The sequence below is a fragment of the Hydra viridissima genome, unplaced genomic scaffold, assembly GCF_058129835.1.
Source record: "Hydra viridissima isolate aposymbiotic clone 2 unplaced genomic scaffold, HvirCarnegie_v1 scaffold_9, whole genome shotgun sequence".
Lineage (NCBI taxonomy): Eukaryota > Metazoa > Cnidaria > Hydrozoa > Anthoathecata > Hydridae > Hydra > Hydra viridissima.
Genome location: NW_028324308.1, coordinates 14256117 through 14281823, shown reverse-complemented (window position 1 = coordinate 14281823; position 25707 = coordinate 14256117). Strand labels below are relative to the sequence as shown.

General features: G+C 28.8%; 1 protein-coding gene across 6 annotated transcripts; it reads left to right on the top strand.

Moving 5' to 3' along the window:
- The first annotated feature begins 971 nt into the window (after positions 1–971).
- LOC145185822 (ATP-dependent chromatin remodeler Chd3-like) lies at positions 972–24837 on the top strand. Of its 6 annotated transcripts, none has more exons than XM_090098516.1 (34): positions 972–1058; positions 3544–3646; positions 7406–7450; positions 9623–9925; positions 10275–10382; positions 11395–11641; positions 11830–12002; positions 12130–12385; positions 12930–13039; positions 13183–13388; positions 13535–13636; positions 13708–13746; positions 13891–13957; positions 14032–14378; positions 14622–14823; positions 14985–15106; positions 15663–15714; positions 15794–15915; positions 16017–16158; positions 16335–16799; positions 16891–17029; positions 17409–17527; positions 17806–17859; positions 18048–18164; positions 18310–18364; positions 21390–21473; positions 21592–21760; positions 21886–21927; positions 22005–22152; positions 22861–23495; positions 23762–23835; positions 23916–23959; positions 24054–24154; positions 24256–24837. In XM_090098516.1, exons 2-34 carry the CDS (start codon positions 3548–3550, stop codon positions 24617–24619), a joined length of 5352 nt encoding a protein of 1783 aa, XP_089954642.1. In that variant the 5' UTR covers positions 972–1058; positions 3544–3547; the 3' UTR covers positions 24620–24837. The 6 variants fall into 6 exon arrangements, with proteins under 6 accessions (XP_089954642.1, XP_089954645.1, XP_089954641.1 ...); XM_090098515.1 differs by lacking the exon at positions 972–1058 and adding an exon at positions 3227–3392; XM_090098519.1 differs by lacking the exon at positions 10275–10382 and having other exon boundaries at positions 984–1058.
- The last annotated feature ends 870 nt before the right edge of the window (positions 24838–25707 follow it).

Here is a 25707-nt window from a genome sequence, read left to right as displayed (position 1 = left end):
ATAAAGATTATATTGTTTTTACAAAGCTCGCTAAAACTAGCATGTATGCCGACTTAGAGTGATTGAGGAGTACGGTTACATGGCTGTTTAGAACCCAATAGGTCATTTCACAACCTTCTACAATTTCTTTTCCAAAACGCACCTGTAAACTTTCTTTACTTCCTTTCTAGAAATTTTAAGAACTTCTAGCGTTAGAAACACGCGAAAGACTTTCAAACAACCAAAATCTCAGCCGATTATGCTTGTTTGGAAATATTATTCCTGGCAAAATATTTTTAATAAAAACTGTGAGTAATATATGAGATCAGAAAGATTAAAAAAATATATTCTATTTGAAAAATACTATTGCTTTTATCAAAGCTTTTGTTTAAATCTAAAACATTACTGTTTTAGGATTGTCCTTTACTTTTTCTTATCACGCTGAAACTTTACCTAGAGCATCTTTACGAGAAACATCCTCTCTCGTAAAACCTCTCGTGATTAATGTAAGAAAAACCATAAAGTTCGTTCCTAAATTTTCATCGTCTTTTACGGAAGATAATTTCAAACAAATTTAAAGATCGAGCCATTTTGAAAAAAATATACTATTCTATTTTGAGTATATCATTTGGTTTAATAATTTGAAATATGGTCAAGGTTTTTTAATTTGGTATATCATAATTAATTTTCTAAAGGGTTTCCCATATAAAACTATGTTATGAGAATATATTACTTGATCATGATATGTTCGGTTTTCAGTGAAGAATTTTCCAAGAATTTGACTTAACTCTTTAAAGTTATAAATAAATTATTTCTATTTATATACGAATAAAAAAATATATTTTGGTTAATATTCAAAATGCTTACACTATTTCCGCTAAGATTATCAAAATAGCGAACAATTTGTAAAGGACACTGTTTCAAATTTATTTTCTTATTATTTCTCCTTACGTACACCTAGGGGGGCTAATATTCATAAAAACAAAGAAGATCTCTGTTTTAATAGTTACCCGCTCTTCGTATTTAAAATTTATTTTAAATACACGGCTGTTACCGACAATAAGCACTAAAATTGATAGGTATTTTTTTTTATTGAAATATTATTTTTAACTTTCACAATTGCATGACAAAAACATTACAAATAACTACACAATAATAAAGATAAAAAACAAAATAACCACTTGCTTGCGTATTTTCAAATGCTAGCGCTCTGTTTTTGGTTATTTTAAGTCTTACCGTATATGTTTAAATATTTTTATAAGCTCAAGCATCGAAAGCTTTCTTTTAAATCTACCTAGTGAATTGCATATTTACTTTCTTTCTAACTAAATAGGTATACAAGATTTAAAGAGGAAATTTTCATTTGTAAATATTCAGTATGTAAAAAATGAAAAAGTCCGCAATGACCAGTAAATAATAGTTGCTGACCTAAACTTTATATCTTTCTTGTGTCTACAGAAGTGGTATTTGTTCACTGTATTTTGAATATTTTACACTCATCATTTTTTCATGGTGTTTTTATATATATTTCTTTTTATATATATTTCTTTTAGCTTGTGTACTATAAAAATTTCATATAAAGCACATTTATCCTATTTAATTCAAAAGTTATCCTGCAGTTGTTGGATTTTAAGAAGTAATAAAGAGGAAGTAATTTTATATACACTCACATAAACGCATATTACTAACAATGCAACTATAGTAGCATTAAGAATGAAGTCTAAAACTCAAATGTGTGTGTGTGTGTGTGTGTGTGTGTGTGTGTGTGTGTGTGTGTGTGTGTGTGTGTGTGTGTGTGTGTGTGTGTGTGTGTGTGTATATATATAAAGTAGGGTATTCCAAAAATATAGAGTTTTTTTAATATTGATGTCTCACCTCATTGATTTTATCTGTATGGTAACAGTGGTTTACTTGCCAAATTTAAAAAAGCCTGCATCAATATTGGATGTTTCAATAAATTGAAAAAAAAAAAAAACTTTGTGTTTATATTTTGTGGGCCACAATCTGATTGTTTTATGCAGATAAGATCAGTCTTTTCTTTGTCAGGCAGAAGATATGAAAAAAACCAAGAATTGCTAATTCTGGACTCATATACAAAAAATGATGCAGCATCATTTTTATTCCAGTCAAACCAAGAATGGCACTGTCATAATCATGCAAATGCTGTATCAACAAAATATCATTCACAGATAAATCAGCAGTGAGCCTGCATATAGGCTATGACTGAAGACAAGCATAGATAACAAACCAATTAAAATGTTGAATCCCTTTTAATTCTTTAGCTGTTTACTTAAAGATGGTTTCATTTCCTATAAATAACAGTTTGATTATAAATGCAAAGATGACTTTCAACATCCATTGTATCCTGTGCAGTGCACTAGGTCTGCAAATAGTGACATCAACCTGCAGCCCAAACATTTGTGTCGCACAAAAGAAAAACTTAAATAGTCATCTTATGAATAACTGACCTCAAGGTGACTTGTAATGAATGTTTTAATTGTGTCTGAAATCATTATCAAAGGGATCAATCTGATTTATAGTGAGTGGTTCTTTTTTTCAATTTTTCATGAAACTTCTTTAAAATTTTCTGGTCCAGTTAATGGTCTGAAACAAACATTTAATACATTGGCAAGCAACACTTAAACAAATTAGGATGGCAAGCCATCCATGATAGGTTATGTCTCAAAGCTAATTCTAGTAGAATGCAAGCTCTATTGATTCCTACTTCATTGAGTCATACTAAGAAATGATACTCCAGTATTGGAGTAGTATAAGAAGCTGTTGTCCAAACATATCAGTGAGCCTTGATTCACACTTCTAAGAATTTATATATTCATGGGCTGCATCAGCAACTGCTTGTCCTGATCCAGATACTAACTAAATTTATAATTTTTATATTATTAGTACAATAATTAACAAACTTACAAAATGTTGTTTCCCATTTTTTTCCACCATTTTGTATAAAGTAAACCATATGCAAATTGAGTTTGCTAAGAATGAAATAAAATAAAAAGGCCACTTGGTCTTGTGATAATAGCATTACACCAAATAGTAATAAGTAAAGGTATAATTTGTTTCTAAACATCACTTGGTTATAATCTTTTGTTTTAAATATGGAGTTGACTGGTCAAATATGTAAATTAATTGCATTTTCTAATAAAAGTAACAGTCTTTAGATAATTATTAATGAATAGTTTAAACTCTAATTAATGTCACCAGTAAGATAATTAGAGTAGTTTGTATTTCTAGCTTTATTTTCACTTATTTTGTGCATATTCTTTAAGCTTATTAGTATAGATTTCCAATAATTCCAATAATAAAAATTTGAAAGTCTCTGGGGGACCTCTCAAGCTTGTTCAAATGAGCTGTAACTTCACCAATTTAACTATTGTACCCAAGAGACACGTCAGGGGGTGAGATATCAAATATCTTTTTTTTTTTAAAAAAAAAAAAAAGTATATGTGTGTGTTAATATTTTGCTACTTTTCTGCAGAGGTATTTTTTATTATTAAAAATACAGATGTCTTAATTATAAAAAACAAAACAAAAATTTAATACAAATAGATAAATGCAACCAGCAGTAGACAATATGGCTGTCAACTATTGTGATAATTCAAAAAAGAAACGAAAGAGGAATGCTGATGAAGATGGTGATGTAGATATTGAGGTAGGAGTATTGGCATTATTGCTATTTAAAATCCTTACTGATTAGGGTATATCATACTTGAGCCAAAAAATAATTTTTCAGAATTTTGACTAGCACGCTTGGATTCCTATGTATTTGGGTACGGGGAATTCAAATATAATAATATTTTTGCAAAATATTGATGTCTAGCTACCGGGAAACTGGTTTTAAAATTAGCTTTTTTTAAAGAAATTAGTCTTTTATAACTAAAGCTTAATTTTTAAATGTTTTTAGTCAATTAATAATAAAAATTAAAATAATATTAGGTAAAAAATAAATCATTTGTTATAAAACACAAAATTATCATTTAGCTTCCAGGATTCTTGAGCCAGAATGCACGGCTAGGGGCTTCCGCCCCCCCCCTCCCTTCTATCAATATTAGATAGTTTTATTATGATTATATAAGATCAAGATATATTACAATTAGTATATATATATATATTTATACACGCACTGGTAGGAGATAGAGTAGGTAGAGTAGGAGCAAGGGGCTTAGTTGCAAAAGCCCCCTCCCCTTACACTTTCTCAAAATACTAATTCAAATTATAAATCTGGCTGCCTTAATTTTTGTTTTAGCTACCCAAAATTCTTATAAAATCAACATTAAAACCAAGTTGGGTTTTAATGTTGATTTTATAAGGATTTTGGGGAGTATAAATAAAAGTATAAATAAAAATCAAAAATACTAAATTAGTAATTACATAAATCACTTAAAGTCTTTTCTTGATTTAAACAAAGGCATTAGTTCACGATTTCGCAATTGAGTTCTTATAAAACCATCTCTTTTATCCCAACCACAGACTGACTGAGCTGCTTCTGTGACTAATTTGACTGCTCTCTCGCAACTTTGGGTATGTAATGAGTATAGAGGTAGCTGCAGGAGAGAAACTATCAATGCATTGAGTTGGACTAACGACATATTTGCAGTGAAAATTGGTTCAGTGATGACCTCTTTTTCCCAGTCGACAAGTTCTTTGATGTCACAAGCATCAAGGTTTATTGTTTGCGAAACTTTAAATGGTCTAACATCTGTTGAGCCAAGTTCACTTCCGGCCCTAACTGCCAATATTATGTCGACGGCAAATAACCTTTGTTCTGAGTTATCAGAACAGAGAAGTGAGACAAGTATATTCTCAGGATGAGCCCACCAAGATTCACTTTTGAGATAAAGTTTAGATGCTTCTTTAATCCTATCATCTTGGTTCTGCCAAAGTTGAAACAGTTTTAAAAGATGACAAGAACCATATTTAATGTCATGCTTAACTTTAATCTCAAAGAACATTGGAAAATAAACCTGAGTCACCTAAGTTGCAAGCAGTCTTAAGATCTCTGCATTATCAGGTTCAAGATCATATTTACTCATATAGAGAAGCAGGCATCTCATGCCACAAGTAAGCCATCGACTGTGAGACAATCTACCACATTTAAGAGCTGCTACTTCAGGATCAAGCTTTCCTTTCAATATTGCATTTAAATACTTCCATGCGACTAAACTGTCAGTGCTCATTTGCTTTAAGAAATCTTCACTTATAGTAACAAGAGGCTCCAGAAGCGGAATAGGCATAAATTTAGTAATTCTTTCAAGATTTTCTAGTTTGGAAAGCAGTTTACCTACTGCTCCACTCCATCCTTTATCTGAAGAAGTTGGTCCATCAAGTTTTTCCATAATATGACGGAATGGAAGCTCATTAATGTGAAGCCAGCAAAAAGATCTAAAAAGTTTTCGATTGAGAAGTTCTTCCACAAAATGAAGCATTCCACCTTTCCATCCAGACATTTCATTTGTAGTATCACTGCCAATTAGTTGGAGATTAAGATCTTTACCTCTTTCCATTAACCAGTCGAATAATCCAATAGCACATTGCTTAGCTGGTTTAAATATTTCTGACTTAAGTTTTGGTGTATAATGAGTAAGGTAGCGACCTCTAGGCTCTTCTGACACAGTTATATGATTTTCTTTGATAATTTGTTTTCTGAAGGTGCCTGTGGTTTTATCATGGATAAGAACTAAAGTTTTATCTTTTCTACCATCAACAAAAATTCCAGTAATTATATTTCTTTCACAGTCGAAATTTTCTTCTACTCTGGAATACTTCATAGCACACTCTTTGGCACGAAAAACTTTCATACTATCACATATGAGATTTTTTTTATCTTCAACAAGTTTTCCTGCCTTCATAATATCTTTCAGTAGACCATTAATGATAGCAGCAGTAGCAGTCGATGATACACCAAATCTGATAGAGGCAACGACAGCATTACTAATATCAAGGTAGTTTCGTTTAACATAACTCTCTTGATTTTCAAATGTCGAGTCCTCTTCGCTATCACTGACTTTATCGCTATCACTGACTATCACATCATTGGAATTATTATTAATTTCTATTGTAACACCCTTACTTTCATCATCAAATCTAACATCGGTTGGATAAATAGAGAATGATGATTCTAACTTATACTTTGAAGCTTCTTCACGTTGTCGCATGAGTCTTGCTTGTTCAGTTGACTTGTGTAAGCATTTTAGCCTAAGTTTGGCAGTCTCTTTAAGATCAAGACCAAATTCTTGCATACATGAAACACTGCCTTGTTTTTCTCGCTGGGTTTTTATCCAAATAAGTTCTTTTTTAGGAATGCTTAAATTTAAGTCACATTTGCAAAAGCAATGAGCACTGTCATCACAAGATTCGTTGCAAGGGGCATCATTATCACTGTAGTAAACGATTCTGCATTTGCAAAAAGCAATATCTAAAAGTTTATCAAGTTTAGGTTCCCAGCATTTTTTGTTTGCCTTTTGAGATTTGTGTTGAGCTATCTTAGAGAATGCAGACCAACTTCTATTAATTCTTAGTGCTATTGCTTTAGTTCCACAAGCTATGGGTTCTTTAAATTCTGTGTTGGAAATAAGCCATCATTCTGCAACTTCATTAGCAACATTAGAAAAAATTTCTTGCATTGATATGTTATGTGGATTTTTTTCACAGACTAGTATTCTGTTTCGCTGCAGATCTAGACATCGCTGAAAACAATCACGTAATGTTGGAAATTCAGTTTGGAGAAACTTTTTAGGACCTCCAAGATACTCACTTGGTTTGGTGTTAATCGATTTTCTGGTTTCCTTGCTAACTGATAATGCCATTTTTCTTTTTTTAATATATTATGAATCTGGAAGATATAAATACAGCAAGTATAGCAATTAATTTGAAATAAAATCTAAAATGGTAGTTATAGTATTTTCAAAGTATATTTGAATATTAACTGATACTTATACACAAAATAATATTGTTAAAAACTCAAAGCATATTATAAAAATTAAGCATAAGGTTAAACAATATTTTAAATAATTATTATGTACATTTATAACATAAACAGTCATCATTTAGTAAAAAAACACAATATTTTTGAAAATTAAAAACGTTTTCCCGGTAGCTAGACTTGTTTTTTCACCAAAATAAATTATACCATTCAACTCAGGGTTTATGAATACATAGGAAAAGTGACATACTGAATGAAAATTAAAACATGCAAAAGTATGATATACCCTATTACTGATACTGTTAACTGTATCAGTTAAGATTTGTTAAAATTCAAATAATTTGGTAACATTTGTTTCTAAGTAAGTTATTAAATAGAATAATTAAGTATAGTTAGGTAAATTTTATAATTTTTCAGAACCAGCATGGTTTCCTTTAAAAAAAATTATTTTTTCATATTATGTAATATTTTTATGAATGTTTTTTTAAGATTCAGGAAGAAATGAAAAAGAGTAAACTAAATTCATTTGATGAGGTATGACTTTACTTTTTAGATTCTTTATGGCTGTTTTTTTTTTTGTTTTTTCTTGATTATGTAATAAGGATTTGCAGAATGGTGCATTAAAACAAATAATTAAATCATTTAATAAAATACAAAATAAATATTCAATGCCCTCCTGAATTAAGAACTCATGATTTATAACAGATTTTCTAAGCATTTTTTCGAAATGCATTAAAATGCTAAATTAGTTCAAAACAGACTTTTCATTATTTGGCGTCAAAGCTATTAAATCTAGAGAGACCTCTAGAGAGACAATCAGTCATTTAATAATAATTTTTTATTTTTTGAAAATAATAATAAAAAAAATTGTTAAATCAATTTTAAAACAATTTATATATTTAGACACACAAAGTTAAAAGATTCCAGAAAAAAAAAATCAAGATACCTTGCATATCTTATTAATTTGCTTTGAAACTTCAAGAAATTGTACAGAATTGCTATTGATTAAATCTGTTAAACTTATTTTTCAAAAATAACAAATTATATAAGAACACAAACATGTCATACCAAAATCTTTCTGTTTTAAATGCATGAAGTCTTTTATTTTAAATAAACTTTTAAAAATTTATTTTAAAAATCTATTTTAAAAGTTTTATAAAGAAGTTTGAACCTTATTGGTTGTTAACAGAAAAACCAAACGCTTATGCTTACTCTTTAGCGTGGTAGTCTTAGCTTAGTATTACCATATATCCCTTATGTATTATCCAGAGATGTTTTTTTGATGAAGTTTAGAAATTTTTACATATTGTTTTTGAATTCAAAGCCATATAAATAGTGAAAAATGTGTCAATTTACATCTGTCTCTTGCCACATTCCGATGTATTGCAGCTTTTAAGAATTTTTAGCTATTAGAAACAGCAATAGTTTTTTTTTTTTTTTTTTTTTTTTTTTTTTTTTTTTCTACTATTTGTTTTACATAATAAATTTTTGTTGTGCAACCACTTTTTTAACTACTGAAAAAATCTTTTTTTTTCATGGCTTTTTAGATACATAAAGGTTATAATGAAAACAAATAAATTTTAAAAAAGATTACCTTTTTAATTAAAGTCAGCTCTAATTAAAACAACAATGATCTCCTTATAAAATGACTATATATTATACTTAACTAGTGAACTATATATTAGTACTTAACAAGTGATACTTAACTAGTGAAACTATATTAGTACCTAGCAAGTGAAACTTAAAAGTGTGTAAATTAAAGGTTTTCTCTGCTTTTTTAATTGCTAAGTGCACCAACTATCAAATTAAAAGCGTTATTTTTTCCCTGGTAAAAATAATTTAGAAATCCTATAAAATCTTCATACATTTATGGGATTCTATAAGAATCTTATAGAATGTTTTAAAGATTCAGTTAAAATTTCTATAGGCCATTGAAAGAAAATAAAACTTGTGTCCTTTTTAAAACATTTTAGCTTTAGAATGAAGCATGGTATCAAGGTGAAAACAATGTAATAAATTTTGATATGAGCATTTACATTTAAAAAGTCAGTTGTAAAAGTTTGATAAATAAATCAGTTATTCATTTTAGGTTAGCTTCAGGAAAAAATGAAAAAACTGCTTTAAATAAGTTTTAGTTCAAACAAGTTTGCGATTGAGTCTTGTGATAATGAAGTTGTTAAAATTTTTTTTTTTTTATTGAAAATATTGGTTTATTGTTTTTGTTTTTTTTTTTTAACATGAGAAAAAATATTTTTTAGAGCACAAAGCAAGGAATTAAAATATTGATATTTTCAGATTAGTTAAGGTCAAGATTTTTTTAAAAAGGGAATCTTTTAACTGCACACTGTTGTTAAGAATTTATCATTGAAGATTTTTTAAATACCACAAAAAATCCTAAAAGCGTCATAAGGTTTCAAATAAAAAATACTGAAGCTCTGATGTTCACTTAAAATCCAACTAAGAGAAAATGTTTTTCTCATTTCCAATTTATGTTATATTATTTCCTTGGCAGTCATTCTAATACCTTATGTAACAAGAACTGTGGGGAAAGATTAATATGATATCTCTCTAATTTCCCATTTAATTTAATGTTGACGAATCCTATAATTGAAATTGTATTTAATATTATGACACATTTTTAATATCAAGTTTCAAAAAATTTGAGTGTGATTTGAAGAGTTTTTTTCTGATTTCAACTTTATTTAGACTGCTAAGGGCTCAGATTGGATATGTACAACTCACAATCTAGTAAATGTCGACATTGATATTCCTGATGAGCTTCTGAATGATATGACTTATAAACAGTTTAACAAACATGTCCGATCTAAGGTTCAGGAACACAATCCCAAGGCTTCTGGGCTACACATCACTTCATTGGTTGGAGCAAAATGGCGTGAATTTAAAGAGTTGTATGGAATAGAATTTAGAAGTGATACACCTGATATTGAGCGTTTAAAAGGAGCTATTATGGGAAGTCCCTTATCAGAGTCAGAATTAAAAGAGAGTCATGTAATAGTATTTCTGTTTTGTTTTCATAGCAATATTAAAATGCCATTGTAAGATAACAAGTACGTATAATCTAAAAAAGGTTATTGACAAAAACAAAAATGAGATGGAGGGAGGGCATTTGATAAACATTTGTACTTAACAAATAAACTTGCTTCAAGTAAAATTGCACCAAATTGAAAAATAATAAATTTAAACAGCGTGAAAAACAGCGTAAAAATGTTCATTTCACAAATGGTCAGCATTACCAATCACTGGCTCTTTCTGTCCCCTTTCATTAGCATAATTTACTGACTTGAAATAATTGAGTAAATTGGAGTCTAGTGTTGATATTGTTTGTGATTTCTTGTAGCCCGGTTCCCCTAATAGTAACATGGACAGTGACGAAGAATATTTAGAAGACGAATCTTCCAGTGATTTAAAACTGAAAGTATTTAAAAGAGGAAACAAAGTCTTTAGGGTACTAGTTTTTATTTATCAGCCCCTTGTTATTATAGACCTTTCTTTTCTGACTCTAACTACTTGTGGCAGCTCTTAGTTTAGCAAATATAATTCTTTCTAAATTTATTCTTAACTAAATGATTTTTTTGAAGGCTCGCATTACTGAATGTTTCATTTTCCTCACAATGTTTCTTTAGCTCTAATACTTGTATAAGTAAATCTTTCATTAATTGATTTTAAAAAAATATCCTCCTGACATTTTGTTTTCGTCAATTTTTTTAAAAACAATGGCACTATAATATTTATCAATAATATTTTATTATCAGTTAATATTTTATTATCAGGTTTTGTATTATGTTTCAATACTAACAATGTTATTCAGCTAAAAAAAAAAAAGATAAAGTGTATGTAGATTGTTAACCTGTCATTAACAATAAATTTTTTTTTGGTAATTTGATTTATTTTATTATTTTTATAAATTATAGTTTTAGTAGAATTGAAATGCAATTGAAATACCTTGCCTAATAAGATTTTACTATGGTATATAATATTTTAAAAAAATACAGGCTTTTTGCAGTTAGGATTTTTAAAAAAAGAAATACTCGATATAGTAATGTATTTTGATAAGTTAGGTAAGAGGCCTTAATGTACATGTTATAGTTACTGAAATCTTCTGAAAACTAGACTTTGTACAACCTAACCTGATAATCACCAATTAAATGCATATTGTCGCAAACATCTTAATTATTATTAAGATAGTTAATCACCATGTAAATGCATATTATCACAAACATTTATGAGTTTATAACCTAAATACAGTTTTTAGAAGTTCCTTGAAAAATAGAGCTACAATTTTTTATTATTAAGTAAACAAGTTTTGTAGTCACAAAAAAAGATACCAAAGAAGAATGAACTGACCACAAATCTCAAATAAGGCATTTTATAGCTCTCTGGACTTTTTGTATTGAATTTTTGTAATATGTTTTTTTTAGAAAATATTTCTTATATATCATAATTCTTTAAATTTTAAGGCTGGTGATCGCAAGACTTCCAGGCAAGTTAAAAAAACAGCAAGACAGGGTATTGTAAATTTAGATGAAATAAATTTTGATGAAGTAACTCGAGCTGAACAAGAAGAAGATATTGATCTATTAACTGAAAAAAAGAAAAATAAAAAAAGAACTGGACCCAGAATTAAAAATACCAAAGACAAAAAGGAGAAGAAAAAAGCTCAAAAAATAGCTGCAACTGTTAAAAAATCTTCATCACTCAAAAAAGGTTTCTGGAAGTTCATTTAAAAACTTTTATATGTAATTTGTTTCAAATAAACCTTTGATTTTTTTTCCTGTTTTATCTCTTATAGAACTTCATTATTTAAATACAAATTACCATAAATATTTTGGGTATACAACTGCAGCTATGTATTATCCATTGATTTAACTTTATTGCTTTAAAATTTTGTTTAGTTCAGAAAGGTGAACCTGTTCCAGAGCCGATACACAATTCAGTATGTGATGTATGTGGTGAAGGAGGAGATATCTTGTTGTGTGATACTTGTACTTGTTCTTGGCATCTTACATGTTTAGATCCACCACTTGATGAAGTCCCTGAAGGAGATTGGAGTTGCCCAAAGTGTGAGGTGGTGAATAAATTCCTTTAAAAAGATTTTTTTAAATTCAATATTAGACAATTTTTATGCAGAGCTTTCTTTTAACTTCAAATACCTTTTACATATAGACAAAAATGTAATTCTTAATGTGTTTCAGGATGAAATGACTTGTCCAGTTGAAGAAGATGAAGAAGAAGAAACATTTCATGGGGATTATTGTAAAATATGTAGAGATGGTGGAGAGTTATTGTGCTGTGATTTTTGTCCAGGTACATATCATATGCGCTGTGTAAAACCACAGTTAATCACTGTTCCTGAAGGGGAATGGAAGTGTCCTCTTTGCAAGGTGGAAAAGTTGCCTGGAAAAGTTGAACGGATTTTGTTTTGGAAGTTTTTAACTCATACTCCAACAAGTAAAAAGTTTGTTTCATATATGTATACAATGAGTAATAATACAAATGGCATAATAGTTATTTTTTTGTTAGCTGTAACTTTTTATGAGAATTTTACTTAATGTGCTTATATTAATATCAGAAAAATTGATGATTTCTTACTTTATACTTTTTACTTATACACTAATTCACAAGTAAAATATAAAGAAGCATAAAATTAAGCATCTTCCAAATTTTTAATCTAATACCCTGGCTAAGTAATGCAAAAAAAAAGAGAATGCAGTTTTTAACCATGTTATATAAAGCTGGTGTAAAACATTGTAATATAGCAGTTATAAAAGTTACTGTAATAATAATTGTAAAACATAACTCTATACCAAGAAAAAAAAAAGAACTTTTAAAGTTGATGATATAAGTTCATGAGAATTTTTTAACAGTATTTTTTGCTTTCAACTGGATTTCTCTTCATGTAATGGGCTACTTTCATTTTATATGAAACACTACAACAAATGTTGAAGATTTTGTGTTGAAGTGATTTTTTGAAGGAAATACTTTTTCTTTTTAGAGGAAGAAATTGCTGCAGGTGCAAAAGATGAGCAATATAAAGTTAGAAAGTTCTTTGTAAAGTATGCAAATATGTCATATTGGAACTGCCATTGGATTGATGAGTTGCAGGTATTAAAGAAATTTTTAGTATACTTGTTCCAGCAGTTATAAAAATTTTTACTTTAAAGCAGCCTTACAATTTGATATTATTTATATGTAATATAATAATTAGTTTCTAACTTTTTGAAAATACTAGACTTTTTAACCTTCAGCTTGAAAAATATCATATATCGTTGTTTCGATTCTTTTGCCGAAAAAATGATATGAATGACCCTCCGATGACTGAAGAAGGAACTGTTGAAGAAGGTGAAGATGTTAATGTTGATGAAGTTGAGCATAAACGAAATCTTGATGGAAGATTTTTTCAATATGGAATAAAACCAGAGTGGTTGCAAATACACAGGATCTTATGGCATAAGTAAGCTTAACAATTTTAATTAGAATTATTTCTGGCAATGAGCCCTAAAGAGTTTTCCTTTAAATTTTTTTTAGTCAACAGTTAAAAAGCAAGTGTTTTTACTTTTTCTTAAAGTAAGTGTTACTAAGATATTTTTTTGTATTCAGAGAAGTTAAGAAAAAAATCCAGTACCTTGTCAAATGGAGAGAGCTTGGTTATGAAATGAGCACATGGGAATTCAAAGATGACGAATGTAACAAGGACATTGAGTAAGTTATACAATATGTTAAAACTTAATTTTATTTTTAATGAGATTTTTATGATTTAAATTTCATTTTAGTGACTTTGACAAATATATCGAAATCTACAACAATCTAAGGTAATTTTTTTCTTCTTTTGAAGTAAAAGATGAAGTCAAACTTATTTTGAAAATATTGTTGACTTTTTTTTTATATACCAAGTCACAAGTGCTATTTGTGCATTGATATTTAAATAAGTATAAATTTTAGTGCTATGTTTATAGAACTCAGTACAAAAAGAAACTAAAACAAAAAGATAAAGGAAAATCAAGTAAAAAGCGAGAAGGCTGGGTATGATTGTTATTACCTATATGGAAATATTTTTTTCCTTTTCAGAGTGTGATCATTTTACATTCTCTATTTAGGAATATGATATCCGACCAAATGGCTACAGTTATACTAATCAACCATCATTTATTACTGACACTGGAGGAATACTTCATGAATACCAAATCGAAGGAATTAATTGGATACGCTACTCCTGGGCTCAGAGAGATAATACAATTTTAGCAGATGAAATGGGTCTAGGAAAAACTATACAAACTATTACTTTTTTAAATTCATTACTTTCGGAAGGTCGCTCTGAAGGTCCATTTTTAATTTGTGCACCATTATCAACAATTGTTAATTGGGAGCGAGAATTTGAGTTTTGGGCACCAAATATGTATGTTGTTACATATTCTGGTAATAGAGAAAATAGACAAGTGATAAGGTAACAGTTGATATTTTTGCAAACATAAAGTTTTATGTAGTTTTGCTTTTATGGTCTTTTATTTTATGGTTTTGCTTCTATGGTTTGCTTTTTAAAAAAGCATTTTTTGTTTAATAACCAAATTAAAAATGTATATGTTTGTGTGCTTTTCCCATTAGTTATAAATATTTTGTTTAATAACCAAAATAAAAATGTATATGTTTGTTTGCTTATCTATTACTTTGTTTTCTATCTTTGAAATAGAAATTATGAAATGACTTTTGATGATGACTCAATGCGTAAAGGCCAGAAAGCTTACAAAGTCAAGAAAGATGTGATCTGCAAATTCCATGTGTTATTAACTTCTTATGAGTTAGTTGCAATAGACTCGAACACATTGCAATCCATAGATTGGAAAGTGTTGGTAATTGATGAAGCTCATAGGCTTAAAAACAACCAATCAAGAGTAAGCTAGTGTTATTATATTGAAGAAGGTTTTTTTGTTGTTAAATGTTTTTTAATTAAACATACTTCTTAAGCAATTTTAAATATTTTTTATTACTAAGAATCAAGGTTTATTCTAAATTTGTTACTTTTTTTTTCCTGAATTAAAAATTTGTCTCTTAGTTCTTCCGTACTATGACAAACTATAATATTGACTATACTTTGCTGCTAACTGGTACACCTCTTCAAAATAATTTAGAAGAGTTGTTTCATTTGCTAAACTTTTTATGTCCAGATAATTTTCAGTAAGTGTTGTTTAAATTATTTCCTTTGTTAAACTCTATGTCCATATAATTCTCAGTAAGTGTTATTTAGAATGGAAAGGTTAACTAAGCTAAAGCATTTTTTTAAGTTCATAACTTAAGTTAAAATGCATTTTAATAAAACTGATATTTTATTATGAGAAATAACATTAAAAAATTTATGTTATTTCTCATGATAAAATATCAGTTTTTATTTAATAGTAAAAACTGATATTTTATGAAAAACTACACTAGCTTTTTTAAAAATAATAAAACCTTGAGATTAGAAAAAAGTTGTTTTCAAAGTATGAGAAGTTGATTTGCAAAAGAACTGTTAAATTTCTATTTTTTTTTTTTTTTTTTTGATGAGTTCTAGAGAACATTATTATCAAATATTTGATATAGAAAATTTTTAAGACAACTCTATTGTCTCTTCTATTTTAACAAAGTTAAAAATTCCACAACCATACGAAGTATATTATTCTTTGAGTATGAAGTATTGTAAAACCTTTGTCTGAATCATCATTAAAAATATTAATGGCTTAACATTTTTATTTAGAAATCGTGAAAACTTTTTAGCTGAGTTTGAGGATATTGCTAAAGAAGACCAGGTTATTATCTGATACAGTTTTTTATTTGGTATTAATATTTAAAAAAATACTTTTTAGAGTAATCATTTTTCTTTTTTAGATTAAAAAACTTCATGAGATGCTAGGTCCACATATGTTACGCAGATTGAAAGGTGATGTTTTAAAAGATATGCCAAGCAAAAGTGAATTTATTGTTAGAGTTGAACTAAGTCCTATGCAAAAGTATGTTTTCAATATTATTTACTTCCATGATCTTTGTTTGGGTATATGATAGTTAAGTTTAAGTTTTAAAAATATGAAGAATGTCTATTTTTTTTTTAAAGAAAATACTACAAATATATTCTCACAAAAAATTTTGGTGCATTAAATACACGTGGTTCTCAACAAGTATCTCTTCTTAATATTGTAATGGAGCTGAAAAAATGTTGCAATCATCCATACCTTTTCTCAACAGCTTCTTTAGAGGTGCAATGTTCTTTTTTAAATGCCAAATAAAAGTTTGTTTTTGCAATTTTATAAACTTTCTTTTCTTGACTTATGTATCTTTTATAAATTTTAATTTGAACTACAATTTGTGAGTTGATTTTTTTAAATAAATGATGAGTTTTCAATTGCCATTAATGCAGTGATCCCATTAATAGGCTCCTCGATATGCTAATAATGCTTATGAAGTAAAAGCTCTTACTGAGGCTAGTGGTAAACTTGTTCTTCTTTATAAAATGTTGAAGAAGCTTAAAGAGCAAGGCCACCGAGTGCTCATCTTTTCACAAATGACTAGGGTTCTTGATCTCTTAGAAGATTTTATGGAGGGGCATGGTTGGCGTTATGAGCGCTTAGATGGTACTATTACTGGTGGTATACGACAATCTGCTATTGATCGATTTAATCAACCCAACTCTGAAATATTTAGTTTTTTATTATCTACACGTGCAGGTGGTTTAGGTATAAATCTTGCTACTGCAGATACAGTATTTATTTATGACTCTGATTGGAACCCACACAATGATATTCAAGCATTCAGTCGTGCACACAGAATTGGTCAGCAAAATAAAGTTATGATTTATCGCTTTGTCACAAAATCTACTGTAGAGGAGAGAATTACACAGGTTTTATTTTTAACTTTTTTAGTAAAGTTTCATAATTTTCTTTTATTGCCTGCAGATTACAAAACAACTAAACCACACATTCTTTTAATAGGTGGCAAAAAAAAAGATGATGCTAACTCACCTGGTTGTGCGACCAGGGCTTGGATCAAAAGCAACACAGTCAATGTCAAAGCGAGAGTTGGATGATATTTTGAAATTTGGGACAGAGGAGATGTTTAAAGATGATGGAGGTATTTGAACTTACTATATAGAAATATTAACAACATCAGCTCACCGTAAAGATTTAATAATACTACTGAGATTTTCTAAGATTTAGGATATTAACTAGGGGGTAGTACAGAAAAAAGTTACGTTTTGAAAATTTATTTAAGCCACTCGAAAGTTTAAGGCATTTTTAATGTAAGAAGGTTGAAGGAAGAAAAAGAATTAAAAGAAGATTGAGTCAATTTAACTTCTATATTAACTTTTTATTAGCTTTTATAAGGAAGTTTCAGTATCTTAAAGCCCAATATTGATTGTTTAAGAGAAAGGAAAATATTTCTAAGAAGTGTTTAAAATACAATTTGTATGCAATAGAGTTATTCACTAATTACGTAATTTTGTTCTTAGATGATTCTACTGGTCGTATTGTATATGATGACAATGCTATTAATATGTTACTTGATCGTTCTAATGAAGGTATTATGGAGAAAGAATCAGGGATGGATGATTATTTATCTTCATTTAAGGTCTCTTATAGTTTTTAAAATATATTATGATTTTAAATTTGCCAAATTCCTATATTTTAATTTTATTGAAAACTATGTAAGCTTTTTTACTCGAAGCAATTTGAATGATGCAATTGAGTTGCTTGTAATGCAAGAAAAAATTGACTTATTTTTAAACATCAACTCTAACTGATGGTAGTTTTGGACAACTTCTTTAAAAAAGCTTGATCTTAGTTTTTACTTCAAAGTAGTTACTTTTTCTTAAACTGTTTGTTACACATAAAGTAATCTTTTTTTAGGTCGCTAGTTACACTGTCAAAGATAAAGATGAACCTGATGTTGAAGTACTTAAAGTGAGCAAAGTTTAAACGTTCTATAAAAAATTATCTCTTATCTCATATATAGTCTCTTATCATTCTATTATCATACCTTTAAACATTGACGGATATTGGCTAAAGAAATAATTAGTAAGCACACTTTGTTTTTTAAATGTTTTTATAAGTCAGGTTTAGATATCTTTCAAATTTTAAATGCTCTTTAGCAAGAAGCAGATACAATAGATGCAGACTATTGGGAAAAGTTACTTAGGCACCACTATGAACAAGAGCAAGAATATATTGCTAGCACACTTGGAAAAGGAAAACGAATTCGAAAGCAGGTACTAAGATTTTTAAACTTACTATATAAGTAAAAAAATTGGTAAAAAATAATATTTGATTCAAAATGTTATCGGTCTCTGTTTCATGTAGATTTCTACAGCTTGTGTTAAATGTTTATCAAATTTCTTCTTGTATCTTTTACAGGTTAATTATAATGATGGTGCCCTTGCTGCTGAAACCACTAAAATGTTAAGACAAGGTAGTTAAGTTTTTATTTTCAATGTGCATTATAGTGGTTTTTACCTACAATTGAAAATTTTTAAAGTTTTTATTTGCCTTCTCCCAACCCACCATTTTATGATTTACCATATGAAAATGAAATGTAACCAAATTATCTTTAAGATATAATAATATTTAGGGCTTGCTCAATGATCTAAAAATGTTTACATGTAAAAAAAAATGTCAAAATTATTATTATTATTTTTTTTTTTTTAAAAAATAGTAAATAAATTGTTTATTTAGAAATATAAGAATTTAAAATTTTCATCAAATTTTAGGTATGATTCATTATTTTTATTTTTTCAGTGCACTGCTAATTAAATAAAATTATGTATTATTTTTATTTTTTTCAGTACACTGCTAATTAAATAAAATTATGTATTTTTATTTTTTCAGTACACTGCTAATTAAATAAAATTATGTATTATTTTTATTTTTTTCAGTACACTGCTAATTAAATAAAATTATGTATTTAATTTGTATGGATTTAGTTGTTAAACTAACAAATAAAGGAAATAATGTTTACTAATTGAATGTGAAACGTAAGTAAATTAGATTAATAACAAATAAAAGTAAAATATACCTATTGTAAAGCCAAAATTATTTTTTCAAAATATTTTGTAACTTAAAGTCTGTCTTATCTTTGATTATGGCTAATAATTGCTCAGTAACTTTTGTATGACTGATTGGAGGTACAGATGAACACTTCAAAGGATCTAAACTTTCATCTCAACAAGAAATCTTTTTCATCACCATACAGTTGAGTAGTTAACTTTAAATGACTTATCTAATTTACTTCTGATTTGGCAGAATACGCACTGAGGGTACACACTGAGTGTTTTGATCATATGCTTGAACATATACAGAAGCTACATGCTAAGTGGCAAGGGCTTTAAAAAAATGTCAATAGAAAGCTTGCTACAGATTTTGTAAATCAAACAAGATTTCAAGAGAGCATCCAGGAACTTTGATGTTGCTCACTTGGATGTTGTTAATATAGTTAAAGTTGATAAGGATTATCTTTTTCTAATAGTTCAGATGTGTAGCTGGTTGTAGAAGAATGATACATGGAGTTGATTGATCTCCAGCCCTTAATCATCCTTCAGTACTGACAATGACAGCAACAGTTCTTATCAGAAGTCAACCCAACAACACCAAAAACTCAAAAATCATTGAAACTGAACATTAGAGGTTTAGTGGATGTAGTCACAACAGAAGTTGCTACAGAACTATAAGAAATAACCTGGGATGACCTTAGTCTGTTTTCTATTAGCATAAATGAACAAAGGTGTTTCTAAAGAAAGTTAGAGAGCATTTAATTGGCACTTTTAGCATCTATCTGAAGTTCTAGTCGCATTTGCATTAGTTGACAATGATGTGCAAGTAGAAGACTTCCTGTATGTTTTACGGAAGGAACCAGGAGGTTGCTAGGACTATTAAGGTTGTCAATGACCTAACTGCGGGTAGTGTTGCTCTAATACAAGAATTCATACATAAATAACAAAAAACAGAGAACAATAACAGTTCCTGTGTCATCTAATCAAAGATCACCACAAGAATTTTAGTGAATTAACAAAGGCTGGAGTCATAGAGTGTTAATTGCATAATTTATAATACACAGTCTTATACACATAATTAAGTACTGTAAGTAGTTACTGCAGAAAAAAGTTGATTTGCATTTAAATACCTGAATTAAGTTTCTAGATTTTTTTTTTGAAGATTGAAGTTTATTATTCTAATAAAAGATTTGCTGAAAAAAATGCTCAAATTTTATGAATTTTTTTAAAAACATTGAATGGTTTGAGCAAGTCCTAAATCACTTCCTAAAATTTTTGTTATCTTTTTTTTATTGTCCCTCACCAAATTATAGTTTCAGAAGAGACTTTCTAACACTTTCATTTTTTAAAACTACCCTAATGTTGTGCGTGCATACTTCCTAAAATGGGATTATGGTTTTTTATAATCTTTTTGAAGTAGCATGCTAAATAACAAATAAATGCTGACAGGGCCTGCTATTCATAAGGCTGGAGTGGCAAGGTAGTATAAGGTATTTACATGTTGTCTTACAAAAACTTAGTAGTTATTATACAAGTCAATGACCGATTAGTCAACGAAAGAAATTAAAAATTATTAAAACATAAAATCTCAGACATGTTATTAAATAGAAACTAAAATGTGTTTCTATTTAATGACATGTCTGAGATTTTATGTTTTAAGAGTTTTTTAAACTCCTTTGGGCTAGAAAATTAACTTTAACCTTAAACCCGCTGTTTATGTTAGCTAGAACATCACTGTAAATTATTCTAAATTTTCTTTTTAATATTTGTTTCCAACTGAAGATTTTTATACTGATATTCACCATGCTAATTTATTAGTTATTTTAAAAATGATACTTGTCCCTAAGCATTAACTTTAGTTTTTTTTAAATTGGTTGAAAGATTGGTACATAAAGTTTGATGAATTTTCTTCAAAGTTCTTTATTTTGCAACAAGTTATTAATAAAGTTGCTTTACAGATCAAGCTAATCTCATTAAAGTTTTCTTTAATCTGTGTTTTAAAGTAACAAATGGTTTTGAAAAGCAGTTATGTCCAAAATAATTTTAAATGTCAAAAATGTTTTTTCACTTTAAATTTTAAAATATAAAAAAGGAAAGTTCTATATATATATATATGTATATATATATATATATATATATATGTGAGCTATGGTGTTTTGATATGTATATGTATGTATATATATATATATGTATGTATGTATGTATGTATGTATGTATGTATGTATGTATGTATGTATGTATGTATGTATGTATGTATGTATGTATGTATGTATGTATATATATATATATGTATATATATGTATATATGTATTATGTATGTATATGTATATATATGTATATATGTATGTATATGTATATATATGTATATATGTATGTATATGTATATATATGTATATGTATATATATGTATATGTATATATATGTAGATATATATGTATGCATCTTTAGCTTATGATGATGGCTCTGATTTTGATGCATCAGAATTGGTTGATGAATCTGAAGATTTATCAGATGAGGATTTGGGATCTCAAGGTATTCCTTTAACTTACTTTATGATAAATGTAATTAGTCAAACTTTAAGTAATGTTTGCTCTGGCAATGCTGCTTAAACTATAATGCTGTAAAAAAGCGTTTTTTCTTTTTCTCTCAGCTCGCCAAAAGAAGTTAAAGGAAAAAGACATTTTGCCGCCATTGCTTGCTAAAGTTGGAAGTCAGCTAGAAGTATATGGATTTAATCCTCGGCAGCGGAGAGCCTTTCTTACTGCAGTTATGCGCTATGGTTTACCACCTAAAGACTTTAGAACAGCAAAAGATAAATGGTTATAACACTTTCAATTAAAATATTCTTATTTAATTTTTTTTTTTGTTAACATTGTTCATTGTGTTTTAATATTATTGTTGTTACTGTAATCAATATTGTTAATTACATGCATTTTTTCTCTAGGTGTATTCATAATTTGCGTGGAAAAACAGAAAAATGTTTCCAGTAAGTTTTTTAAAAAATTAACATTCAATTTTTGCATATGCTGCTTTGTTTCTCTGTAATGTACTTCTTTTCATCAGAGCGTACACGTCAATGTTTTTACGTCATCTCTGTGAACCAGGCATGGATACAAAATCAGAAACATATAGTGATGGTGTGCCAAGAGAGGGAGTCAATCGTTTGCAGTTGCTCTCACGTATTGGAATTATGAGTTTAATAAAAAGAAAGGTGAATAAAAACAATCTGTATGTGTATGTCCAAAAAAAAAAAAGGCATAAATTTTATTTGGTGCTGTAATAAATAAACTTTTAGTAAATATACTATTGCTCAGGTTTAGAATATATAACTTCAGTTTTCATGAAAATAAAAAATTTGTTTAATAGCGAACAGTTTATAGATGAATCTATATTTACAAGTGGGGAGGTTCTTTGAGTTTTTAAGCCATGAGAAAAAGAAATATGCAGTTTTTGACTGCATACATACGAGTACTATTCTCAATACTTGCAATGCTTCTATAGATCGTATGCCAATATTGTTTTCACTCCATTTCGTTTAAAATCCATTTTTTTATTCAAATACTTGCCTAGGCCTCACGCCCCAATGGGAATTTTGATAACCTATCATTTACGTTTCTTTAGTAAACCAATCATTACTTGAATGTTAAAAATTATATGTTACACGGGGCATACGAATTTAACAAAAGGTAGGTGGGGATGGCACAAAAATGGTTGTCAAACACTAAACTAATGCACAAAAATTGAATCCGATAATCAATTTAAATGAAACTCATTCGTTTTACTATTTTTAAAATGGTCCGCAAGGTTTCACAAAAATTCCTTTTTCCAAAATTAGAACAATTTCCAAAATTTATAACAAAATATTCTACAAATAGAACGTTCGAAGAAAAAGATTCTTAAAATATCAATTTTTTTTAAGGTTGAAGAATACTCAAGTATCAATACCTTTCTACATACTACTTTATATGGTCACGTGAGTCTACACATTCGCTCTAATTTAAATGAAGATGGTAGAGAAAATGACGATCCAGAGAAACCAGAGGAATCAGTTTCATCTGTTGAAAAAGATGGTACAATACCTGTAGATGAAACATCTAATGAAGACTGTAATATTGAAGAAGTAGATTTAAATAAAGTTAAGTCCTCAGCTACTGAATTGGATAATATTTCTCCAAACTCAAATGAAAAAGTCAACGAGAAAGTAAAAGCACTTGAAAAGTTAAATATTGATGAAAAAAATCTTCAGAATGGCAGCTCAAATGTTTCTTCTCCGATCTTATCAAGTAAAGAAATAGACAATAAAGACAGTGAAAAAGAACTTCTGAATATAGATCAGAAGGTACTGATTAGTGATTCTTCTGCAAAAGATTCTTCCCCACCCGAAAAAAGTGAAGCAGAAATAACATCGCCTCAACAAATACCAAAATTTATGTTTAACATTGCTGACGGGGGTTTCACTGAACTTCACGTACTGTGGGAAGCTGAAGAGAAGAGAAAACTCGACAATATTTGGTGGAGATTTCATGATTACTGGCTTCTTGCTGGTGTTGTTGTGTATCTTTTAACACAATTTTTTTGTTTTTTTGTTTGCTTGCTTTATATAAGAGATATTCTTATTAACAATAACTTTCTTTAAATTTTGTAGTTAAAAAATAAGATATACCTGACAGGCTTTTTTTTTGTTTGTTTTGTTACAAAACTATAGCAAGTCTTTATGATTTTCGTACTTTAAAAAAGAAATTAATGAGAATACAAACGGAATTTTCAAAGTCAAATGAAAAAATTTTCAGAAAATAATTAACTTAACTATATAAATGCAGGCACGGCTACAGCAGATGGCAGGATATACAAAATGATGTCAGATTCGAAGCAATAAATAAGCCATTTGCTAGAAGTATGTCCTATTTTTGCTTTTTGAAGTTTTTACTCAATCTTTACGTGTTTTTCTAACCTGCCTAATATATTTCTTTGTAGTGTCCATTGATTACAAGAATAAGTTTATCGCAAGAAGATTCAAGGTTATAAAATAGTTAATTATCAATTTTTTTTATTGATTTAAAACTTATAAGCAAGGTGTGCATTACATTGTTTTCTTCAACACTTATTGTTCAGCTATTGGAGCAAGCTTTGATTGTCGAAGAGCAATTAAAACGCGCTACTCTAATGTCAGTTACACAAGATAACAAACACCCAGCCATGTCTTTGCAGTCAAGGTAGTTTTTAAATTTTCTATTTTGACTTAAATCAATTTGCAATCGCCAAACATTCTCATTTCTAAAAATTATTTCTTGCAATTGCAATTTGTCGTGTGTAGGTTTGCTGAGTTGGAATGCTTAGCAGAAAGTCACCAACACCTGTCTAAAGAGTCTTTATCTGGTAACAAACCTGCTAACGCTGTGCTTCATAAGGTCCTTAATCAACTGGAGTCTTTATTGTCCGAAATGAAAAATGACGTTGCTAGATTACCAACCTCACTCGCAAAAATGCCACCCGTTACCCATCGTTTAGCTATGTCTGAACGCTCGGTCCTAACACGTTTGGCAACTGGAGGTCAACTGCCTATACCAGGTCAATTTCCGTCAAGTGGTCTTGTCGATCGGTTTGTTTTAAGTCCTCACGGCCTGAGTATGAGTAAGACCTACCCTACTGCTCATAGATCTGATTATACTCCGATTTAAACTCGTAAGTACAAAATGAACGATTAAAGATTAGAGTGATCGTGTTGCCTATGGAGCGCTTTATCGCCAAAATTAAAATAAACTACCCAAATCAATTAAAAATTTTGTTATATGGTATTTCCAGCGGCTGGATGCCCAAAGAAAGTAAATTCAACGTTTTAAATTGGAAAATTGTAAAACGAACTTTAGAAGGTATGAATGTAGCGAATAAATATTAAGGCTGTCTTTTTTTGCGACGGTTTAATTTCGCATATCTAAATAAAAATTTATGATCGACTATTAAAACTATAAAAAACAGTTAATGCAGAAGTCACTAAAACCATTTTTGGTTTTTTTAATCTCAAGTTTTTAAAACAGTGCCAGAGAAATTGGATAATCCATATAGAATACTTATAATAAAAGACTTCTGAAACAGCTAAGGTTTGTAAACTGTACAGAATGTCTCATCGAAGTGATGGATTAGAACAATGATTGATACACAGTAATAGATAAAGTACACGAATAAATTGATTCATGAGTACCCATGGCTGATAAATGACTATTTTTAAACAAAATAACTCGAATACCGACAGCTGTACGCTGTCTACCAAAAGTAAGGAAACTCCATAAAATTTGTAAACACATACGTCACCTACTGTTTCAATACCAAAAATACTGATTTCGATAAAATTTAATCTGAGCATATTCTACGCAAGATATTTGACATTTTTTTAAAAAAATTACAGAGAAAAAATGTAATTGATGGCACATTTGTTTTTAATAGCCCTGTTATTTCTGAATCTGCACTTTGTTCAAAAAGTTGATTATGAATTCTCAAATGATTTTAGGTCATGAGATTCTGCGTCACAGAGATTTAATTGTATTGAACCGTGCTTTAACGAGTTTTGATGTGTTCAGGATAATTGTTTTTTTGGAACGAGGAACAATATCATCAACAAAAAGTGTCATTGGATTTTCCAGAATTGAATAATATTTTTCCATTATACCTTCAATTAGGTTTAGTATTCCCAGTCCTATAGTTCCTAGTGTACATTTTTAACTTTCCTGTATATACGAATAGTATACCTATCACTAGTAAATACACACTT

Bases quoted from the DNA above. Each gene is read 5' to 3' on its own strand.
- LOC145185822 (XM_090098516.1), top strand. From the start codon at position 3,548: ATGCAACCAGCAGTAGACAATATGGCTGTCAACTATTGTGATAATTCA. The intron at 17,528-17,805 runs GTCTCTTATAGT...ATCTTTTTTTAG, and splicing joins ATTATTTATCTTCATTTAAG to GTCGCTAGTTACACTGTCAA. The intron at 22,153-22,860 runs GTGAATAAAAAC...ATTTTTTTTAAG, and splicing joins TGAGTTTAATAAAAAGAAAG to GTTGAAGAATACTCAAGTAT.